The sequence below is a fragment of the Mesitornis unicolor genome, unplaced genomic scaffold, assembly GCF_000695765.1.
Source record: "Mesitornis unicolor isolate BGI_N332 unplaced genomic scaffold, ASM69576v1 scaffold9834, whole genome shotgun sequence".
NCBI lineage: Eukaryota > Metazoa > Chordata > Aves > Mesitornithiformes > Mesitornithidae > Mesitornis > Mesitornis unicolor.
Window position 1 is genome coordinate 81,218 of NW_010178035.1, and position 25,718 is coordinate 106,935.

The 25,718-nt window shown below is 34.9% G+C and overlaps 1 protein-coding gene across 1 annotated transcript in view; it reads right to left on the minus strand.

Annotated features, from left to right (window-relative positions):
- LOC104538929 (activating signal cointegrator 1 complex subunit 3-like) overlaps nucleotides 1-25,718 on the minus strand; it is a gene marked incomplete at its 3' end in the record, with an annotated part of 145,929 nt that overhangs the window by 74,123 nt on the left and 46,088 nt on the right. Inside the window, 2 exon segments of the mRNA XM_010182310.1 lie at nucleotides 18,895-19,035; nucleotides 19,495-19,695. Coding sequence (XP_010180612.1) covers nucleotides 18,895-19,035; nucleotides 19,495-19,695 — 342 coding nt within the window.

Below are 25,718 nucleotides of genomic sequence, written 5' to 3' on the forward strand. Positions count from 1 at the left end.
GTTCCTTTGCATGTAGAACAGAGAGGCAGTAGAATAACAACAAAACATGAGCATAGAGTGTATTTGTGTATGTTTTTAAACATAATTATAGCAATATTTGGGCTAAAGTTGATAGTTTGTTTAGTGGATAAGAATTTTCAAGGAAAAACTAAGCGTAAGAAGATTTCTTGGAAGTACACTGACATTTCTGAGAAACACAATATTGTTGCTTGGTTGGTGGTTTGTTTGTACCTTTTTCTTCTTTTTCTTTCAAAGCTGCAAGGAAAAGGGTTTCAAAGTCATTCATCTTCTGTTCTGCAGGGAAACTTTAGGCTTGGGTTTCACAATGTTAGGTGACAAAGATAAAGGACTATCTCAGCTACCAGTTTTTCCAATGCATTTATACTGGCACATTTTTAAGGCTCATCACAGTTGTCCTGCACATCTCATTATCAACTTTATATTAAATGTAAAAGGTTCAGAATAACTTCTGTTAGCATAATTATAGCCATTTATTTATTTACTTATTTTTATATTTAATTTAAGATTAGCCAGAGAGAAGGGAAGAGAGAGTCTGTGCTCCTCTGAAAAAAATTAGCGATCAAATACCTATTCTCTGAAACACAGAGATAACTTTTGCTCTAAAAGTGAAGAACTGTTCTTCAAGAAGCTGTTGTCAGTTTTTTACTCCTCTGTTCTGCTTCTGTAAAGCACTACCCCAATTAACCCAATATTATGTGAAGAAAGATCAGGTTGCAACAGTGAGTTTTTGTTCCAAATATCCTTTTTAGCACAGCTTTACTCAACAGTTTTATTCTCTTTTACAGATTTATATGCGAGTGGAAGCAAGTAATTTTTGTTTTATCTCAAACCAGGGTTTTTTTTTTTGAGAATCAATGCAAATCACAGACTCAGAGGCATACTAAATGTCAGCTGAAGAAAGGTTTCTCGGTTTGGCTGAGATGCTGATGCTAAACAGATATTGCATTATGAGTCAATTTTGTGACACCCATTCACAAAACAACAGCCCAAATCACAAATGCGATTTCATGAAGTTTGCTTTCAAGTCTACACTCCAGAGAAAATTATATATACTAATACTAATGATAACAAGTGTCAAAGGTGATTGCAACAGACCTACAGTATGACTGCCTATTTTAAATTCTTCAGTTGCATTAACTAAAAACCAGTACACACCTTGGACTTCAGCAAGATCCTTAATACACTCAGAGGAAATACCAACAGTTTGTTGCTGTAATGAAAGGATCAAATGAAATGGAGTTCCACAGGAGTCTATCCACCTCAATACTAATGAGTATTTTAACAAATAATTCTAATGACAGACTAAAGATTACACTTGCTAAACTGTCAATTGATATTATGCTGCATAGAGCTGGAAATTCATTGGAGAATGGAGCAAGAATTTAAAAATGCCTTAAGTTAAAGAACAGATGCATTAATGAATAAAATTCAGTAATACGATTTTAAGATTCTACACTAAGGATGAGATTCATCTTGCCCATCTGATCTGCTAATTTAAAAATTCACCATCTAAACTAGTTGTCTAGGTTCCCTCTAGCTGGTTCATTTAATCTGTCTTAATATGAATAGAGCTTAGAAGATTTTCTCTGTAGTGTTCTCCCTACAAGTCTGTGCAACTAGTTTAGAATAGTTACCTAACTTTTACACAGATAAAGCCAAAATAGATTAGACTGACCTTGAGGAATAATTATCTCAACAAATACAGGATGTAAAACAACTGGCAAGACAGTAGTTGGACAGGGAAAAGGGAAAGCAGAACAGTCTGCATATGAAACAAAAATGCTATGTTGTTGCAAAAAATGAAATATTGGAACAGAAATGCTGTTATTTGGACATGCTAAATAGACCTTCTACTCTGCTCAGCAGCAGTACGACCTTGGGGCAATACATTATGTTTTGGGCAACTTAATTCAAGAAGTGCAAACCAACAGAGAGTCCAGAAGTGAAAAATGAGAATGACTAAACATAAATGAAGCATGACCTTTAAGAAAAGTTTAAATGAATTGATGCTTAGGCTAAATAAATGTGACTGAACAGAGATAACTACAAGAGTCTTCGAAAAGCAAACAGCAGCAGCTGGGAAAGGAAGGCATTCAGATAAGGAAAGTGGTAGTAAAAGTTCAGTAGGATTTATATTGAAAATAGATTTCTGTTAATTATAATGAATAAATCTTCTGACAGCAAAGAGAGATAACCCCTGAAGGAGATTCACCAGGAAGTATAGGAAAGCTTCGTGATCAGGATGTTTTAAGATCAAATTAGACCAATATTTATCAATAGTGGGATATATGTATTTCATCTGTTTTTTGCAGAAGGGCAAATTAGATGAATTCTTTATTATTTTGTACAGTTTTATGATCAGCTTAGTATACATAACTGCATTTAATGCTGTACTCACACTAAGGTAAACACCCTCAAAACTTCAATCAAAAAAACTTTCAAATTTCAATTCTAAACAAATACATACATATCAAAAATAATGTATTCTACTTATAATTTATATTAATCATAGGATCGTCTGGGTTGGAAAGGACCTTAAAGATCATCCAGTCCAACCCCCTTGCCATGGTCAGGGACACTTCCCACCAGATCAGGTTGCTCCAAGCCCTCTGATCGTATCTGTGGCCTTCCTCTAGGCTTGCTTCAACAGGTCCATGTCCTTTTTACACTGGGGGCCCCAGTGCTGGATGCAGTACTCCAGGTGGAGTCTCACAAGAGCAGAGGGGGAGAATGACTTCCCTTGACCTGCTGGGCACACTTCTTTTGATACAGTCCAGGATATGGTTGGCTTTCTGGGCATTTAACATACTACTAATATACACTTTGCTAATACTATAAGCTATAGTATATACTATTATACACTTTATGCTAATAAAATACTTTCATTATTATACTAATAATACTTTATACTAATATTGTGTACACTCTAATTCTACTGTAAATTTCAGTATATTTCAATATAGTTATTGCATGTAGTCATTCTTCAGTGTCAAAGTTTGTTTACAAATGTTTTGAAATATAGCATAGAAAAATCTGTACTTTTAAATGCAGTCAAATTTATCATGATCATCTGCAATATCTATAAGTATTAATTTGAAGTACAATGTGCTTTTTTGTTTCACAAATAGTCATAAGTGATAAACAACCTAAAATATTTGGTTACATGCAGAATGACAACTTAGAGGATATAAATTCTAAATTGCTTTGATGCTATTTTGTAATCAATTTTCAACTGACCAGAAGCAGCAAAATTCAAAAAAAAGCCAGAAGAGGCAAATATTATCTGAGTAACCTGTCCTCAACTCTACTCAAATAAGCTATCTTTTTGCAGAGGAATATTCACTCAGCAAGCACAGCTGTTATTCTGCAATTTTTATGTCTAAATCAAAGATAATTGGACTTCTGAGTACCTTTAAATTGTACTCTGGGAGAAGGGTCTAACTTAATGCATCATTTGCATTAACTATAAAAGACTGGTTTTTTATCCTGTAAAATTTACTGTGCTTTAAAAAAAAAAGTATTTGGAAGTGCAAAACAGTTACTCAGTAATTTTATAGACACGTGAATTCCTTTTACACAGAATCTTTCAGCTATAAAAGACCATTAAAACCAACAGAAGTAAATCATTCTTCCAAGTTCTTCACTAATAAAATATTAATGATAACAGACACTTTTGAAAAAATTCCTACAAGTTTTACTGAAGATTATATCCTCAGTGCCAAAAAAAGCCTTAGAGATGAAACCCTATAATAATATTTTATTTGGTGTTTTTAATAAATTAGATAATTATTCATATGCAGATGAGCAGCTAGTTCATACCATGAAGTACATAAATTTCAGATTCTTTGCTATTAATCTAAGAACTTCAATTGAGGCATTCTTTCTTGTTACTTATTCATTGTACTTCAAAATTTAAAATTCAGACAATGTATCTTAAGGATTTTTAGTCTTAATTTCACATATAAAAATAGGAAGAACATACTGTTTATTAGCCTTCCATCACTGGAAAAGAAAAACTGAAATTTGTTTGACAAAATGTCATCTTTAATCATTATAGAGGAACATTGCAGCAGGCAAAACGGTGTCTAAAATGGTACCTTGCTCATCTTTTATTGATACATGCAGTAAATATCACACAGAAAATTACATCAAAATAGAGTAATCTTCAATTTCACAGAATCACAGAATGGATAAGGTTGGAAGGCACCCGTGGAGATCTCCCAGTCCAAACCACTGCTCAAAACAGGGTCACCTTGAGGAGTCTACTCAATAATGTACCCAGCCAGCTTTTGAGTACATCTAAGGTGAAGATTCCACCACTTCTCTAGACAAACTTCCAGTGTCTCACCACCCTCCCAGGGGAAAAAAAAAAGAAAAAAAAAAAAGGGAAAATCTTTTTTACAGAGAATTTCCTGTATTGCAGTTTGTGCCCATTGCCTCTTGTCCTCTCACTGGACACTGCTGAAGTCTGGCTCAGTCTTCTTTACACACATATACACAATGTACTCATACACATTGATCACATCTATTTGAGCCTTCTCATACCCAGGATGAATGACCCCAGCTTGCTCTCTCACTCCTCATGTGTCAGATGTTCCTAGCCCTTAATCACCTCCGTGGCTCTTTGCCAGACTTGTTCCTCTCATAACAGGAAGCCCAAACCTGGACCCAGCACTCAGGAACGATCACCTCCTTTGAGCTACTGGCGATGCTCTTGTGAATGCAGCCCAGACTGAAGGGGACATTGCTGGCTCATGTTCAATTTGTTGTCCACCAGAACATCTGTATCTTTTCTGGGAAGCTGCTTTCCAGCTGATCGGCCCCTGGCCTGGACTGGTACATAGGATTATTCCCCCACTTTTGTGTGGGACATAGCATTTAACTTTGGAACTTCATGTGATCTGTGTTGGCCCATTTCTCCAGCTAGTCAAGGTCCCTTTGAAAAACTGTACAAGCATCTGCCAACCACTCCTCCCAAACTTGTGCCCTCTGTTCCATGACGAAGGATCAAAGGATGTTAACCTAACCCTGTCCCTTAATTCTCAAACAGCAACTACATTCCTTCCAGGTGGCCTGTTCCTGCACCAACTTCTTGCATGCTTCCTTTTCATGTTTGCTTTTTGTCCTGCAGGCCTGTTTTTGTCCTGCAGACTCTGTTTGACTTCCTACTCCTCAGGATGAACCCCTCTTGAGCTTGGAGGCATCAACTAGGAATAACAAGTTCACAGAGACTCAAAGTCCGAAAGACTGAGTTTTCAATCTAGATTAAAATTACTAAAGTAGTTTACTTAACTCATTAGTATCATATCCTCATTAAGTGATTTACAAAGGAGTGTGGAAATATTACCATGCTATTTGAGCAGTTTTCAACACCAGACCATTTTGTTTAATAATCATATATATAATACCCTTACCCACAATGCACTTTCTGAAGCACATTAAACAAAGACTCTACTTCCACATAAGAGATTAAAACTCAAGAATCATGCTGCACAACATAAACAAATTAAGCTAACTGAACTTATTATAGCTATAATGCCAGATCTACAATATTTACATATTAGCACACAATTGAAAAGTCTTTGAAACTTCCTACTACCTTAGCAATTCTCCTCTTGCCCCCCTGCTCCAATACCAAGGTTACCAAATCAATGAAACATTTATTTGTTTTGAGAGATGTAGCAGTGAATACAACTTGGCAAGCATACAATTAAATAAGATGGATTGTCTGCAACACAATAAAGCAATATCAAATAAGTGGAAGGAGCAGCAAAAAAATCTTGTGCTTAGCACTATGCACTAAGAACCATTTGGTTTTCGATGACACTGTCTTAAGTATTTTCTTAAGAAAATACTTTCTTATATATATATATCTCACACCTGAGTGACATAAAAGGAATAGGAAGCTCAAAGGCAGCTTTCCCAGAGGAACTGCAGCACTCTACTGTAGAAGTGGGAAAGCAACTTAGCAGCTCCAGCCAAGTTTATCTTCTAACAATCATGCACCTGTATTATACAGCAGTCTCTCTGACAATGTCGCTAGTATTCACAGCTTAAAACATTACAGGTACTTTGCAACTCACATGTGATTCAGTAGCCATTGGATGATCACATAAGTGCAATAATACAACTAAAAATCCTTCATGCAAATGTAAAGACAGAAGTTGACTCAGCGAAACCCAGTCATGTAAAAGTCAAGGAATAAGTAACTTTTTCTTTTTAATTAATTACAAACCTGGCAATAGACAAAGAAAGATGCTGAAGTCTCAAAAAATGAGTGAAGAACAGCAGTCCTCTCTTTTAACACAAATTACATTTGTATTTTATTCTTCTTTATGAAAAACTTTGGCATTGTTAATACTTATTGTATCGAAGTAACAGATGCAGTAATCTAAGAGCAATCTCCTATATATACAAATTGAAAGTGTTTACTAATTTGATTTTTTTTTAACCCAAATGCAATACTTTTGACATTTTACTTCAGATTTACTTCTGCAATATTCTACCACAATGAATTGAGATGAATCATCGATAAACAATGAGTCTTCACCTCTATGAAAACACTCACAGCAAACAAGTTTTCATTACTTCTTTTTCATTACTTCATGCACATCTTAAAAAATATCTTGGATGACATATTTGCAGTTAATTTCATAACAAGAATAAGCAGCGAAATTGATTTAAGACATTCATTGGAAAGATATTAAACCAGACCTTCCCATTTTCAATAAGTAACTTATCTTGTGTGTCTCAGTTATCCACTTGAAAAGTTAAGAAATCTCCTTGATTCACCTGCAGGGGACACTGTTGGTCTTAGCCATGCAACCGAAGAGCAACAGCATTTCTCTCAATATATTCAGTTGCAGTCTGGATCAATGGTGTATCCAAATACAATTATTTTTCTTTTATTTGTACACTAGTACTTTTAAAGTTCCACTGTAATATCACACCTCTGCAGAGACAGTGATTAATGCAAGTGCTTCAAGTACAGATATATTAAAACTGAATTTATTCTGAGAAAGCTTAAAGTAAATGAAAAAATGTATGCACTGGAGGAGGAAATAAAGTATATACTCATAGCAAGGGCTTTTCATCCAAATTGAATATTTGTATATTTCCATGTAAGTGCTGAAGTACAATAGCAAAGGGTTATATAAGTTCATTAAAAAGAAGGGGGGAAAAAAAAAAAAAAGCCAGCCAAAACTTTGGTCTCAAAACAGTTTAGAAAAACTTGTAGGAAACGGAGCTAAGTCAGGTATGAACATAATTACTTCCAATAAAAGGGAACACACAACCAAGAATGCAATTACAAACAAACCCCTATATCCTTTAAACACAGAATCCACAGAACAAATTTTTTCCCGTTGTTCAAAATTACTGTACTTTTATTTGGCATTGTTTCAGCTAGATTTTGCTGCTAAAACAAAAACTAACTCCCAACTTCCAGCTCAATCTAAATAGAGATTTTAGCCAAGTGAATCATACCAAAGAATGCCAGTCAATTACACATTTTATCAGAGTATGTAGCATTTGAATATTAAACATTAATCAGGTTATTCAAAGACTGTACTAAAATTCTACAGATTATGCAGTAACAGTAAGCAAGTGGGCACATAGTATAATAGTATAATAAACCACTACATCTGTCTATTTGAAAATATAAATGATTTCAAATAAAATGTAAATTAATATCTTAGAGTAGCAATTCTAATTTCGGAAGCATGGAAGCCTGATTTTAGTAAAATCAAGATGGATTCTGTCGTAAAACTAGAAATTAATTTAGGTTGTGGGCAGCAACTCTAGTTTCTTATAAAGGACTACAATTTTTTATTCAAACTGCTACTGTTTGATGAGGTATAAGTACTTTTTCCCCTCTGGCAAAATCTTAGCTGTCATAGGCAGATATATTAATGGGAGAGCAGTAAATCAGAAGCACTTCCAACAGTCCCACTAGGGTATTGGAAGGCTGATGCCAAAAAAAAAGGAACTACAATGCTGAAGGCACAGATCAATAACATCAGCCTGAGAAAGAAATGGAGTTGCAACAATAAAAAAGAATGCAAACAACAATTCAACTAAGCAACAACCTTATGAACTGAACCTACTGAAAAGTTATAGAGAAATATCTCATGCAAGAAAAATTTAATTTCTTTCTTAATAATTTTCATCATCAGAGACAACCAGGAGTCTTACATGTAAAGTCAGAGAGTTTACTGGCTTTATTTCTGAAAGTGAAAGAATTCAGTCAAATAATTAACATCGCAGGTCTCAAAGTGCCTCTCTGCCGTCAATTTTTTCCCCTGCCTTACTAGTTCCACAAGTTGGAAAGAAGAAAACTGAGGGAAAGCCATACACTTCATAAAAATGGCAGCCATAGATAAATGCCTTTCTTGTCTTTAAAAGGTCAAGAAATTGCACTACATTGTTAACAAATTGAAAACTTGCCTCTGAGGCGAGTTGGATGGGCATAGTGACATTATAGAAGTATACCCAACTTGGAAGGGACAGGGCTCCAAGCATTTTCTGCAGTTTCATATTCTAGTCAACGTAGGTTCACCTAAATCTAGATTGTGTCCTCATTTCCCTTTTGCTATTTTCTATTTTGGATCTCTGAAGAGAATACTCCTAGAAAAATTAGTAGCTTTTTCTCCTTCTGTGTATCCATCAAAATCCTTTCAAGACTCCACTTTCTCCCTCCAAAAGACAAGGAGAATGAATTCAGCCCATCTGAGGACCTGGGTGTTACTGGTCACCAGACTGCTATCAACTGGAAGCGTACACTGCTTAATGGTGACAAGAGCAACAAGATCAAAACCTTACAAAACAGTATTTCAAATTTTTAAACACAATACTGTAGGTATTCGTATGTGTAAAAAGATGCATCCCTTCTGATTTTATTTTCATTGCCTTGCTTTCAGAACTAAACACTTCACGTAACAGAAATACTGTAACATTTACAGGACGAAAAAGTTTAAAAAGTAAGACAGAAAAACATATGTAACAATCTGGGGAGTTCTACCAAGCCTCACTGCCTTAAAGGGATCCTGGATAGTGTTTTTTTTAAACACAATTCACCCTGAAGATAGCATGGACAATGAAGCAGGGAGCAAAACTTTATCTTTCAGACTGCAGAGTCTTCTGAAATGAAGGAAATTCATATGGAAATGACAATGTGAAATGGAAATAACTGTGAGATACAGAAATCCTACTGTATAGAAAGATTTGGATCTTTCTTGACTCATCCATATGCTTTAGCAAGCATTTCTGTTCTACATATTAAGGTATATTTGACTCATTAGAAAGGTAAGGTTTTTACCTCATTTAGAGGAAGAAAGACTCTCATTTTAAATGGTGCATAACTGAAAATTCAGAAGAAAGGAAATTTTATTTCAGCAAGGTTCTACTACTGCGAAATACTGTGGAAGTTCTCTCAGAAAGAAAGAGGCACATCCCTTCCTCTCTCCTCTTTGTATTAGAGGTCCTCTTGATAAATTATATCGCCCAGTCCAAATGCTGTCTGTCAGAAGAGGATATTCTGCTCCTGAAGCCATGGGTGTGCAAAGAATTCAGCACTACTTTTCATTCCAGGCATACCAGAGGAGGGAATATTAACCAGGCTCAACTCTTCTTTTGAAATGAACAACTTGAAAGGAAGAGAGCTTTTCTGTATCTGTGAACTTTATAATCTCTGGATCACTTCTGATGGCCACTTCATGACAAATTATCCAGTTTTAGCATGCATCCAATGCATTGAAAGTTTCTAGAGCAAAGAACCACTTTGTTCCTGGAACAAAACAGACTGGCATCTAAAGTTAGCAGTAAAGCTAGTAAAGTAAAGTTAGCTGTTTTCAACAGCTGCAAGCAAAAAACAATGGGATATAATTGGAGATGAAGGCCACTTATAGAAGTCTAACATCAGAATAAGCACCTATAGGGATGGACAAAATATACTGGGGAAGGAGAAAGAGATTAGACAGTGATGAAGCACCAAGAGATGGGAAAATAGTATTATCTTGCTTCAGAGGCAAGATTGCATATTCGATGTAAGTTTTCAGCATAAGCACTCAAAATTTTCAGAAAATGCCATGGTAGTATGATTGGGATAACAATTAATAATGTCAATCAAAAAAACCTTTTTTTTCCTCCTACATTTGATTTCTGTTAAAATGTAGTGCCAATCTAATAGCCTGAGAAATGTTATTAAGGGACAAGAGTTGATAATACTCTGAATTTTAAAAAATCATAATTCTTGGTCACTGTATTGAAACATTTTATATGAGTATGGTGAGGTGCACTGTAAGATGACATCTCTGCATTCAATAAAGTGAGAAATAAAGTTCCTATATATTTTTTGGCAGATACCTTACTAATCAAGAAATTTTGAAGGCTACTTTTTCAACACAGTTTAGAAATAAAGACATACTCATGGAAAATAAGATACGAAATACTCTTCCATGTTTTAATTCTGGCATCGCTAATTTTTTTCCAATTCCTGAGCACAAAAAAACCTTTTGATTTCAAATACTCTCCCATCCTTTATCTCCTTTTCCTAGTGTAAAGACGTCCTAATTTCTTAGGTTACATATAAACACAGAAGTGCATGCAATGGGTGTGTAATGTTTATTTAAAATAAGTATGTAAATGAGTAACTACTGTAGAGAACCACTATCTCATGTACTTACCATATGCATAAGGTAAATTACTACATACGCATATTCAGCTTCTAACAATAGGCTTTGTATATGCATGAAATGGCAAGTACACATATAGCAGAATATCATAGAATATAATGCACTAAAAATTAACAAAAAAGATGTATTTCCACCAGAAAATAAAAGTAGCGGAAATTAATTACACTATTTTCTTTTAGCTAGAAGCATCTCTATACCTTACTAAAATGTAGGAAATGAGAAACAGAGTGTCAGAAAGCAATCTGTAGATGAAACAGAAGGTGCCTCAAGTTTATAGCCCTCTTTTGCTTCAAATAGTTTCAGACTTGATTACTTTTATATTGCAGATAAGAACTTAAGAAAAAAGCATTATTCCATTTTATTAGTATCAGATTCCAATAGGGAATATAGGCTCCATGACTTAATATCAGAGTCTATCAGCTGACAGAATCTATCAGAGTGATCATCCATATTACTCGAAGGTCCTGATGCCATTTGCTGTTCTCAGAACTACTTGCCCTATGCAGTTCTGATGATTTTGTGGTCTCTGCTTCACTTCTTGCTTCTGCATTGCCATCACAAGTACAATTAATCAGCTAATCTTTGAGATGTCAAAATACATTCAGTCCTTCAGGCTATTTCCTCTCCTCAAGAAAAGCATTCTGTTCAGCAATCGGACAAATGTATTTGCCAATGCAAGTGCAGCTTACACAAATTCTCTTTTCATTTGCAACACTGGTGTTTTCAAAAACACTATCAGTACTGTTGTATTACTCATGCTTTTCAATAAGAATTGCCCTTTTGTTCTAAATTACTCTTATTTCCAGTCTAAATAGCTAGCTAAAGTTAAAAAGAAAAATAACCTACTAATAAAATTTGCAATAAGCTAGCAAAACATTTCTCTGGATTTAAAATACCAAAAGTAAAATATCAATGAAAGCTGTAACTTTAAAATTCAAAACTAAAACTAGCTGTGGTGGGTTGACCTTGGTGGCTGCCAGATGTCCACACAGCCACTTTCTCACTTCTCCTCCTCAACTGGACAGGAGGAGAAAATAAGATGGAAAAGTTCACCAGTTGAGATAAAAACTGGGCAGTCATTCAGCAATTACTGTAACAGGCAAAACAGACTTGACACAGGGAAAATTCAAAGACAAAACCTAAAAACCTCTTCCTCCTAGTCTCCCTTCTTCCCAGGCTCAACTTAACTGCTTTTTTTCTAAACTTCTCTGCCTCCTGGGGGGTGAGGAATGGAGGCTGCAGTCAGTCCATAACGCTTCGGCTCTCCCATTCCTTCCTCGCACTTTTCCCTCACTCCAATGTGGGGTCCCTTCCACAGGATACAGTCCTCCACAAACCGCTCCAACATGAGTCCTTCCCATGGACTGTGGTTCCTACCAGGATAAACCTGGCTCCTCTTCACAGGCCACAGTTTCCTTTAAGGCTCCATCCATCTGCTGCACTGTGGGGTCCTCCTAGGGCTGCAGTGTGGATATCAGCTTTCTTTCCATGGGCTGCATTGAAATCTCTGCTCCATTCCCTGGAGCACCTTCTCCTCTCATTCTGCTCTGATCTTGGTGTCTCTGCAGGGGTGTTTCCCCACACTTTTCTTCTTACTCCTATCTCTCTCTCAACTGCTGCACAGTGGTTTTGCCCTTGCTTAAAAATGCTTTTACAGAGACACCAGGAGCCTGGCTAGGGGGCTCAGCTGTGCCCTGCGGTGGGTCCCTTGGAGTCTGCTGGAACCGGCCATGACTGGCACCTGCAGCCCCACGCTGCCAGCACCTGGGCACAGACACCCCAAAAATGAGCACAACCTGCTTACAAGTGATGAAAAGACACTCTCCTTAGTTATCGGTGGTTTATTTTTCTTAACTGGTATCTTGGAAATAATTCACATTTTTAACCTGCTCAAAACATGCTTGACACTTGGGAAACGAAAATGTTATCACTTCTCCAATCTAGAGCTTTGAAGGATGGTTTCTTTGCAAAATGTTAACATAGCTTTTACATAAACTGTGAGCAACATCAAAAATTAACTCTGAAAGCAACATGATTTTAGTTTACACAGGCTAATGAGCAGAGAACAAATTTGTTGGCTAGCTACACATTTTTTAACAGTGCAAGTCAGGCTTAGCAGGACTTCCTTCACCATGCAGGACACTACAGCAAACAAATTTCACTGATTCAGGACACTACAGAAAAAAAATAAGCTTTGAATTTAATTTATTCGAAATTTTCAGACTTGGAAATTACAAGAGTTTATGAAGAAGGCAGGTTTTTATAAAACAAAACACAAAAACAAAAAAACAAACAAGCAAAAAAGAGAGCGAATGCTACTCTCAGCTTCTCACTTCCTATATGAGTCAAGGAGAAATGTTTAGAAGCACTTCAAGTTGAAAGCAGACTACGGTCAGATACACTGTTTGCTTCTGATACCCCAATTCTTTGATTGGGATATCAGAATTTTTATAAGTTTATTTTTATCAAATCCATGACAGAAAAAAAATATAGATATTTGCAGTCCTGCAGAAACCTGGAAGTTTCAGAAATGTCTGTCTTCTGTCAAGTCTGGCAGGCCCTCATTGACAGGCACAGTCTTGCAGTTCAGTATAATGCATAAAATGTATAAGTCTCTTTTTGTGGGCCTTGAAGTACTTTAGTACTTTGTAAACACTACAGAAAATCCAGTAATATATTTTAAACTAATAAATTTGCTTTCTGTATAATCAGTTTCTTGATCAACAACAAAAATGGAAATATTTATTTAAAAAAAATTAATCTATATTCCAAGAGAGTTACAAAAAAAGGTCTTCAACAGTTCAGAAGTGGCAGAATCAGGACTACTCACACAATAATAGTATGATTCATTTTCCCATAATATTTACGTAAAAGACAATAAATTTCCTGCTCTCTGAATCCCTTTAACTCCAAGAATATGAGAAGGAAGGAAGAGAGATATATAAAGAGGTTTATAGGTTGGGGAAATTAGCCTGCTTTCAAGATTTGATCATATTTGTTCTCAGCTGCTACATAATTTTAGCAACACAGAAAGCACTGATAATCTGGCCTTAATACCACGACATGTCTGTAGCAAGCGAGGCTCATGACAGTCTGGCAGTCTTCAAGGCAAAGCAAGAGATACAGGACCAACAGAAGAAGTTTTTGTGCAGGTCTGAGGCACAAAATAAAGCAAAAATATGATAGAAAATTTATTTCCAATTCTTTAAAATGTTACTCTCACTTACATATACTTATTTGAATTGGATGCTAGCTGTTGACAGGGACTGTACTGTAACACTTCTTGTACAAAACTGCTGAGATACTAGTTTAGGGGTGAGGAATATTCAAAGTAACTGAAGATGCAGCAGAACAGTAAAATAACTTTCTTTAAAAAGAAAATAATATATCTTTAAAATAATTTTTTTTTAATTATTTTTGAAGTTTACACAGGTGGAAGAAATTCTGATAAATTTTCACTGTGTTATGGATCCAGATTTTTGTCTCAAGTTATGCATGTATAAAACATTAAAGAGAAATTATCTCCTACATGTTTTTTGATGCCAACTACCTTTAAAAGTTACTAACTGTTAAGGCTGGAAGGCATGTCTGTAACTCCCTAGAGGCTGCTGTTGTTTTTTGTACAGCTAAGGCATCATGCTACTCATCAGCTTAAATACACTCTTCCCAGAGCAGGACAGTGCCTTCAGACTTGGTGATTCCATTGTAAACATGCACTACTCCAATCCCAGTTGTAGTCTGCAAACTTTCAAAAGATAGCCATTACTACTCTATTTGTTGCAAACAAAAGGTCAAAGGTAACTGGTCTGAAAGCCCACAAGTTGATTATGAAGTTGTGCTGCATCATTTTCTAGACTCCATAGAGCAAAGACTGAGTGCCTACATATATGCACACTCAAAAAAGTCCTTAAGAACAATCACCAAAAGAGAAACCTAGAATGGTTAGGTTTGGAAGGGACCTTAAAGATCATCCAGTCCAACCCCTTGCCATGGGCAGGGACACTTCCCACCAGACCAGGCTGCTCAAAGCCCCGTCCAACCTCGCCTTGAACACTTCCAGGGAGGGAGCATCCAAAGCTTCCCTGGACAATCTGTGCCAGTGTCTCACCACTCTTACAGAATAATTTCTTCTTAAACCATTGCCTTCTAGGAAAACACCTTATGTTATCTTGGATGTTACCCAGCAAAATGCACAACTGAATAAAATGCACCAGCATTTTACATTAAAATTAATGCTACCATAAATGGTACCCAGCAAAATGCACTTATGAATATTTTCCATTTAAACACTAAGATTAGCATACCAGAACCAAGTTACCAAACAACAGATTATGGCTAAAGTATGGTTAATATCACTGTGGTTTAAGTGATGGCCAAGTGTCAGTTTCCTAGATAACAGCACGTCCATAGATATCAGTAGGTCAGTATACCAACATGCCTAGAATAGAGCTGATAGAAAAAACAGCAATTGTAAAGAACTTGGTTAGATTGGTTTTTAACAAGGAAAAAAAGTGAAAAGTTAATGTATCTATTTAGACTACGAAAAAGCTATAAAAATATAAGATAAACTCTACAAGAAGCAGTACAAGAGCTAGGGTTATTTAATTTGTATCAAGTTTATTTTCTTCTGTTCCCAGGTTCAGGGAAGCACTTATCTATGTACAAATTATTTAGCAATGGACCCTGGATCTATTCTGTCTGAAACATAGAAGCAACATGTTAAATATTTACACTTACTCCTTTTCACAAAACCATGAAGGTAAATTGTGTCTTACAGTTTTAACATGCACCCCACATCTTACATACATTTTATTCCATCATAAAAGGAATGAAAATTTAAATTACTCATTATTTTTTTGGTAGCATTTTAATACTGTAAAAATATTTTTAGAAAAAGTAATAAAGCAGACCCCACTATACATTAAGGGTGGATTCCTGAGAAGCAAGATAGTTTGCAATTTGTCATATAAAGCAGTTTTTCCTCATCAGAATAACCATAATAGATGCATGCAATGACTTACAAAAGACACATATTTAAATACACACAGGCAGAGTATGAATGATGAAGCATGAAGGATGGAAAGGAAGGAGAAAATTATCAGGATTGTCACTGAAGTGCTACTTCTTACTGATACCTGACAATCACCTCATTTTTACATCTTTCATTGTGAGTAATTTGACTCATCTGAGCGTGAAAATGAAGATGGTAAAAATGTAACTGCTCCAAAAAGAGGCAAACAACAACTATCACAGAAGATTTATATTAGGCCTTCAGTTTCTAGAAGAATCAGCTGAGATCTTTTGAAACAGTGATCCAACCTGAAATGCCTGCATCTACGTCAGTTGATGACCCTACTCCCATCTTTTATCCCACATACTATATATACTAACTCAATGTATTTTAATTGTGTGCATCCACCTGCTGTAACATTAATTCTTACAGGAAAACTGCTTTACTGTTAAGCACAGGCACTCCATTTATTAAACTAGTAAAGGCTAGAAAGCAGGGTAATGATTGACAAAGCAACTCTGAAATTATAAATAATATAGCAACACATATCAGAATATTCCAGCCCGAGAAACACATATATTTGAGAGGCTGACAAGTAAAATAAAGTTTTGACGCAAGAATCAATTTAATAGAGGGTAAAAAGCAATGACAGGAACCTGCTTGGATGAGGTGGGTTAAGTGCATAGTTGATGAAAGAAAGCTCATGATTTTTCACAGGAAACAATATATTCAAAGGGCAATAACCAAAATCCAGCACAAGTAAGCATCCTTTCCTTAGTTTATAATAAGGCTACCTATCTTCTGTGCACTTTGATAAGCAGGGATAAAACAAAGCCCACTGCTGGGTTCCAGAGTCTGCAAGAACAGCAGCAGCGATTACATCGGTAACACTTGGACTGGTGTCATCTCTTCTCTGCACCTCCACAATTCTGATTAACCATAAGGAAAGTCTGACTAGTTACAACAAAACTAAAAAATGAGTATTTCACATTCCCAGAATATTTGGGCTGCATGTATTTGTCTTTTTAACCTTTCCAATGTTTTGAAGAGCAAAGAGAAAAACTATTCTTGATGCAAAAGCAAAACTAAAATTAATCAATAATTAATCAATATTAATTAATCAATTAATAATTAAATTTTGGGTCACATATAACATAATGGTTTCCAAATTTTTCCTCTTCTGAAGACCATTTTTCCTCCATCTCCATTTCCCCAAAAGTTGAAGAACTATAAATCGACTACAGTTCAGATTTGTGTTTCTATCCTATGAAGTACATACAGCACCGTAGAAATCTTTAAACAGTATTTGAAGATGAGGAAGTTTCAGATTAAAAAAAAAGAGTAAAATTCAAAGCAATGAGATGAGTATATGGTAGGAAAAAAAAATTTTACCTAGGTCCTCCCCTTGCCATTACTTCTTGATTTTTATATATAAATATACTTTAACTTCTTCCTCAAAAGGACGATGGAAGAGTTATGCTACTAGTGGTATTTTGTACTACAATAGGAGAGCATGATGAAGCAGACAGTCTTTCTACATTACTACGTTGCTGTAAATTAATACTTTGTATATATTAATAATTTACCATTACTAGAGTAATAACATTTCAACTCTGTAAACCATTTTCCGTACACATCTCTTAATAATGCCTGAACTTGTTTGGTTTGGGTGATTTTTCCCTTTCATTACTTCTTTACTAGATGTAAGCAGAGTTTTAGTAATGAGGTGAAGTTTTATGAATTACATTGCAAACTAGGACAATGAGAGAAAAAAACTCTTTTCCATTCTACATTCATCCTGTTCATCTAACTTTGTAGTTACATTTAGAGCAGGCTTTTCCACTGTCACTTCAGTTTTGCCAGTGATTACACATGCTCTCTCACTATTAAAACTCTCACCTACTTGATTATGTTCCTTAGCCAGAAAGTATTGTGGAAACAAGAAGTAATTTTAAATGATAATTTGGTCTATGTAAATAATTTGAATTATTAAAAAGTCCCTATTGAAAAGTTTTTTATTTTGTAAACCCAAATTTTAGGCAGGCAGTGTTGTAATTCTAATAAAGTACAGTGATATTGCTGTTACTCATTGATACTGGTTTGTTACTTACTGATTACTGCTGCACTGTGTCTCTATGTGTTGATGTGTATGCATATGCATTTTCTCATAAAGACGACTGTTTCCCAGGACTACATTACTGCAGTGGTCCTCTTTATTATTAATTACATATTGACAACTTTTCTTGTCATGTGAAGAGTTTTCCCTAGTCTTACCACAAAAATGTAAAATACATCACAGCTAAGATTGGCAAAATATAACTGATCTGAATCAATAATTACTGCAAGTTACATTTATAAATGTTCATATTGATAATACAAGTAAGTCGGATTCTGTCTCTTGGACCAGGTAGGAGGGGGAAGGGTAATTACAAGACTTCATGTAAGAACAGTTGTAAAAGTATTTCAATATTTTGGAAAAATGATATTTCACTGATACAAACAGCATTTGCCTGGAATAAATATGACAAGAGGTATCTGCTAAAACTGAAAAATCTCCATCTATGCAATACTAGTTATGAGGCTAAAAAAGGACATTTTAATTCATATGAATGTTCAAATTTTTAAACTAGCAATGCCATACTTTTCTTCCTTTCTGCTTAAAAAAGATAAGTAAGATCAGTCATTAGCAGGAACCTACAGTTTTATTATTAATTTTTTTTAATAAAAGAGAAGGTAAGTATTATCTTGACATATTTGCAACAATATTGTTACAGCATTTCAAATTTATCCAGAATTTACCATTTGCAGACCAGACCTTCAACTTTTCAAAGATGGTTACTACCAAAGAACACAACATTCGATATTATGAACGTTAGGTTCCTGCAAACACATGTGTACAACATTTGGTTTATAAACCTGAAGGGTAGGGGCACAACTCACTAAGGTTCACAAGTTGGCAATCAGGCAAGATTTTATACAGAGATTATATGGAAGTGGAGTGTTTTAGTTATAAGACATAACCAGTTACATAACCAATGCAAATACAGACTCAGCAATAACATTTCAGCTGCTTCATCAATACTTTCACACAAAGTTTTAAAAGAAGACTAGCATACCCATGAAGAGACAGGAATTCACACACAGAACAGTATTTTAAAATATTAAGCATACCTGTGTTCGCAGAATTTCACCTTTTGACAGTTGCATATCACCAGTCAACTCTTTCACAGTAATGCCAAGTGGTTCCAGACGCTTGCTGAAGTAATTTGTCATTTCAGCTGCCAAAGCCTTCATAGGAGCAACATACACAATCTGCACCAAAAGGACACTTGCTTGATAAATGAGCAAAGCCCACAATGTTGTTTGTTTCATGGCAAACACTACAAATCACAATTTATTGTGAAATACGATGCTAGGCACTTAGAGTGAAAAATCTTAATAGTGATATATGAAAAGTAGTTATCTTTGTTGGATAAGTGTGCAGCTGTTTAAAGGACAATGGATTTTGTTTATACAGCCTCATCACTTTGAAAATTGGTTCTGGATCAAAGCTAAATGCATGTTCATAGGTTTTTACTCACATAATAAGATTTTTAGACTACAAATAGGAATAGCTTTAAAAGTGATGAAGTAAATCAAAACTAGCCTTATCTTTGACTTAGAAAAGTGTAATACCCTTGAAAACTTCCTGATTTCATATTCCATGTATACCATATAATGGGTTTTACCTTACAAGTTAAAAAGCTGTTACTTGGTTCATTAAACTCCTACCTTAAACTCATCCTTTTTGATAACACCATGCTGGACATGCTGGCGAATTTCATGAAGGACTGTCAGCATGGCAATGTTCGTCTTCCCAGCTCCAGTGGGGGCGCAGATCAACATGTTCTCATTTGTGTTGTAGGCAGTCTCGAAAACTATAGACTGAATTCGGTTTAGTCTTTTCATGCCTTTAAAAGCTAGTTGTCCAATCTGTTAAAACAAGCAACACACGTATTTTGGGGTTTTCATATATCTGTATGTGTGTGTGTGTGTGTGTGTGTATGTATGCTTACATTAATAATAAAAAAAAAAGAGCACATGGTTAACAAAACTTAGGATACCTGTTGAAACATATTTATTATTCTGAGGTTTTTATTCCAAGGATACCATCCGTAAAACAAAGTATAGTAGGCTAACATCTCTTAAAATAAATCAAAATCTTTAGCTGCATGTTATTTCAGCTTTTCATTTGTTTTTAATCAAGAGTGTGACCAAAACAAATACACAGTAAAATAACAACCTATTAATAATTAAACATCAATAAACTAGCAATAGTCAGCTTAGAAGACTATACATCTTGAACTCTAAGATGACAAACTATGACTACACTAATGGAAGAAAAGGCAGCAATACACAGAAACCTGCTGAAAAAATAGATGATTAAAAATTATTTATGATTAATTTTGCACAATAAAGTTTAATTATGCAAATACATGCACAGATTCAGTAACAACTTTCTCTACTTCTGAGGAAAACTCCATCTTGCAATTGTTTATGTTCAGACCTTTTTCTAACAATATTTACAACATAAGGCAGCCTCCAAAAGGAACATAAAACTCATATATTTAGTCCCAAAGAAACTTGGCTATATAATTTAATTTTTGAAAACATTCTCTAATATAGGCAATTATAGCTATTACAGTTTAATGCATGTTTACATTTTATAAAGTGCAAATCAATTCTAAAAATATTTATTTTGTTTTTCTTTCTCTGAAAAAATGAGATTTTCACCAAGAAAGAACTGCTGTAGACAGTTAAAATTTCTGCATTTGAAGATTCTAAAACTTTTGTAACTGAATTAACAGACCCTGAAGTTAATTTTCTAATAAACTTGCTTTTTTTTAGTTACTTTTCAGAGACACTTATAAGACACTGCAGAATACACAGTTAATTCCTTACTACTAATAATTATGAAAAGTATCTTAATGATATTTTTTACAATTATGATCTCTATTTTCATTGTATGAAATCACAAAAGTATGAATTCACTGTAAAGAGCAGTTCTAAAAGCACCTTCTGAAGATCTTCCCTTCCGTTATTCTGGGTGCTTTAGTTAATCTACAGTCATTTGCTGTGGTAATAGTCTCTCCAATACCAATAATATTCTTTCCAATTCTAAGCTAATTATTTGAGCAGGACCCAATTTATTACTACTTCAAGTAACGCAAGCTTAGGAATGAGAGCTTTGTCGGCTATTCAAACCAACTATTTTATTTAACTTTGCGACAAACAGCACTAGGTCTATCATTTTGCTGCAGCTTCTTGGTAGTAGCCTCATGAGGGCTCATTTAGATTAATGCACCATTTTCACAACACATGACAATGCTCTAATCTTAAATGTAGATGAATTATGTACTTAAGGACTGGCCAACTTTAGTTTTACTCTAGAGGACTTTAAGTACTGAAAAACAACATTCACTGATATAAAATGAAAATGCTATGCAACCAACACACTATTTCTGTTTGAAAAATGTTATTTTCAAGTTAACAGTACCTTTGTCTTAGTAAAGCTTGAAAACTTTCAACCAGGTTGAAAACTTCTTGTGCAACATTGAAAAAAGTTCCATGCAAATAACGGATGGCATTTGTATTTAGGATTGACACACCTCAAGTATCTATTCTAAACTGTTCTGTGTCTTTGGTGGAGAAAAAAAAATTATCAACTCCAAGTGCTTCCAGTACTTTACATCAAGTTTCTTCAATTTTTTAGGTGGCTGAATTTCACGATAAGAGTTTTCACTATTAATGTTCTTTCACAGTTTATTCTCCTTGCAAGACTGCAGGGGGAAAGCTCATTTGTTCTGAGCCAAGTTTTGTATGCATAATGTTTACTTCGTGTATCATCTTCAAAAATTCACTTCACCTTCATAAATGGTATTATTAAAAAGCGTTAATGGGTTTCCTGGAGACCTTCTGATTACCTTAGTGCTATCAGGGTTCAATCAGCTATTTTTATGGCCTTCGTAGCAATTTTAGTTTTCTAATTTGCCTGTTACTTCATTTTGAGTTTTCTTGACAGGTCTTTGAAAATGGTTACATTTTTCTTTTTCCCTCCCATTCCATCTAATTGGTTTTAGAAGCTATTATAAACGCTCTAAAGTTCACACTGATAAACACTGTTTACAGTGGAGAGAAATGCAACAGTATGCACAGAACTCCACAGTTTGACAAAACTACTAGAATTTGTTTTTTTTTAATTAGTTGCCTTGTTTGAAGACTGAAAACAATTTTTTCCCTCTGGCATATTAATGGCAGTGAAGACTTCTACAAACCAACTCTTTTTCAGACAAACCAGTGAAATCTTGCTTAAAGGACTGCTAGCCACTGGATGGCAGAATCTGATTTTTACTGAAGGTGAATGAGATGCAGCATTATCCAGCTTTCTATTCCACAGCTGACTTTTCCCCCCAGTTCTACACAAACTGATGGAAGTTTAAGCAGAACACAACCAAGTGCTATTCTTGACATACACAATTTCATGCCTAAGATGGTACCATTTTAACATAACCATGAATCAATGTGAAAGACCACTAAGAAGCAACTCTTTCCACAAACCAGAAGATGACAGTCAAGGCAGCTCTGAACTGAATGTCTAAAACCTTTAGTTTTACTCCAGTGCACTTTCCAATTCTTTCCCAAGGAATTTACTATTACTACTAACACATTTATGAGTAAATTGCACTTAATGAAGATATTCTACATTAGTGATTTCATTAAAAAGACGGTTGTGTGTTGGTGCTCTAACAGCAATTAAAAAATAAGACGAAACTGTTAAAAGTCATTTAAGTCATTAAAGTAATATTCATGAACGAGTCCATACAATTGTCTGGAGGCAAGCTACAGCTCAGAAACAAAACTGTTCTAACGACACTGCAATAACAGTGTCTGTTATCAATAGCACATGCCATCAGCACATTAGAGAGAGTTTTAGTCACTCAATTCATTAGACTACATCTTGTAGTTCCACAGAATTTGATAAATAGGATATAGAAGATTCAAACTTTTTTCCCCAGACATACTTCTGAAACCTGTTATAGTCAGTCTGTGGTATACCGCACTCTGCTTCATCAGAACTAAAGGGTGCTAACTACAAGGTCCATTAAAAGCTGAGATCTTTTACTCACAGTATCACTTTATGCATTAACACTATTTGGCAGAAGCAGCTTGTCAGATACAATTAACCTCAGTATCACAAATTTGTACTTGGTGGTCCAATGTGCTCTTAAGTCAACTTCAAGGTATAATGCTAGCATTTTAGTAGCAGCTTCTAAGTAATTCAATATTGGCATGCACAGACATAGTATAGAATGTCTTACCTAACTTAGAGCAGCATTAGAAAAAAATGCATATACTTAATTTTTAGCAATTTATCCAATAACATCCAATATGTTTGGGTGTTATCTCTCTTAGAATTATCATAATAATATTACTACCCATTTATCTATAAAGATAATCCATTGTACTCATAAACCAAGTTTAAACTTTCAGTATTTTCCTTACTCATTGGCCTAATTTTAATGAAGATATATTTTAATCAAAATACCTTATATATTTCAGGTGCAACAAATCCTTTTCTGCACTCACTTGTTCTATTACACTTTAAGTTAAAAGGATAATTGATCTAACTTGTAATAGCATGACTAATCCCTGCCGTTTTACAGAAAATCAATGAACCTCGGAAATGAAGTTCAGATGTCCCTCATCCTGATGCTGTAAATAATCTCTAGGTCATCTTTCCCCTTTGGTGTACTTGGGAATGCTGTTGGTTAAAATACATATCCATGCATACACAGTCACAAACACACACAAAAATATATTTGTGTATATATAGACATACACATTTTAATAAATACATACCCACTATTTTTCAAAATTACAACCATTTAGCAGTTCTCTTGCTTTCTAATTATGCATGTATACACTTAAACCACTTTTGTAACAGTGTAAATCCTATTTTGCTACTGAAGATACACTCAGAAATAAACACAGATCGTATACCTGGGGACTTCCACAGCCTCCCTCTTCTGATGATACTTCTTATATTCTGCTACTTTCATGGAGGTGGTAGCTCATGAGATTCAGGAACAATAATAAATAGAAATGGAACTATATAAATACCATAAAGATAAAATTATTTTTGTATTATCTTAGGACGACTATTTGAGAATATATTATCATTTCCTACCTTCCCCAAAGACTGAAATGTTGTCTTTCAAAGTGTGTATATACATTTTAAGCAAAGGTTCATATCATGAAAAAACAAAACCAGTGAAGTTTGGATCTGCTCCATGTAGCACCAACTCATATCAGAGAGATTTCATTGGACCTAGGGGCACGATTTTTGTGGGAACAAGTAGCATACACAAAGAAATGAAAATTATACAAGCATACCAAATAGAGTTTAGGATTGGCTTTGTGCCATAATTAGCATTACAATTTCTTCAAATACAAATTATGTCTCATCGGAAGTGTTGTACCTGAAGAGTTACGTGCTATAGAGGAAGCTTGGATTAAAATCCAGTAGACAGATGTAACAAAAGGCATCAGAGAACCAGCAGCTGGTTTCAAAGCTGTATGTGCTACAAGTGACTAGATGTAAAAGCAAATCTTCCGTGGTATGGCTACCCATGTTACTATTAGTGGTAAACATGGATCACAGAATCACTTAGGTTGGAGAGCATCTCAAAGCAGGATCACCTACATCAGGTTGTCCAGGACTACATCCAGTCAGGTTTTAAAATACCTCTGAGGATGGAGAATCCACAACCTCTCTGGGCAACCTGTGGCAGTGTTTGACCACCTCACAGTAAAAAAAGTATTTTCTTGTGTTCAGATGAAATTTCATGTGTTTTAATTTGTGCCCATTGCCTTTGGTGCTGTCACAGGGTACCACTGAGGCTCCTTCTTTGTTAATCATTCTCATATAAGGTATTTAAACACATCTGTAAGATTCCTCCTGAGCCTCCTCTTCTCCAGCTCTCTCAGCCTGTCCTCACATTAAAGATGCTCCAGTCTCCTAATTAGATTAAGAAGCCAGAAAAGATTCCTACAATTGACAGATAATGAGCCATAAGAGTAAAATTATACTCGGACATCCTATAGAACACAGAATGACAGCCCATAAAACTTTCCTAAATATGATTTTAATTTGAATTAAACATCATATTTTAAAAAACTGTATAGTCTTGATTTTTAAAATTATCACCACATTCACTGGTTAATGCAATAGGTATTTAAGTAGCAGTAGCCAACAGAAACCAGGGAAATTTTCATACTTGCAAGTTACATTAGTGTCATTAACCTCTAAACAAACACTGCAAAATTTTCCTAGATTCTGACAGAGTTCACAAGAATAAAAAAGTATCCTGAGGAGAAAAAAAAATGCTCATTATAAATGAAAGGATTACCTCTGCTTAGTTGAGCGCAGAATAGTACTCGATAAATCCAATCTGATGTTAGATAGGAAGGAAAGCTATCATAGCACACAAACTATGAAAATAATTCTTTTTACTTTATTTGGAATGCTGTTTTTAAATTCTGATAAAACATATCCCCTCCAGACTTCCAAACTTCATGTTTGCCAAGATACTGAAACTGTTATTTTTCTGACAGTTATTCAGTTCTCAGAAATGTGAAAATTCTGGACAGTTTGTAACAGTGACTACTTTTCAACAAACAAACTTTCATTAAAGAAGAACCATTCTCCATCCAGAAGAAGCCCAAAACTGTTTCATTAAAAAACAAATTGCGGTGAAATCTAGTAGTACATTGGTCTTCTACTAACTTTGGTAACCGAGGAACTTCTTGAAAAAAACCAGCCAATAAAAAAAATAAATCAAAGAATAAACCCCTCCCATGACTTGTTTTTTTAATCGTTAGTCCTACCATCTGCTCTCTTGAAGCAAGAATAGAGATCTATTCAAAAGCAAGAGATTTTTGGCAAAATATTTAAT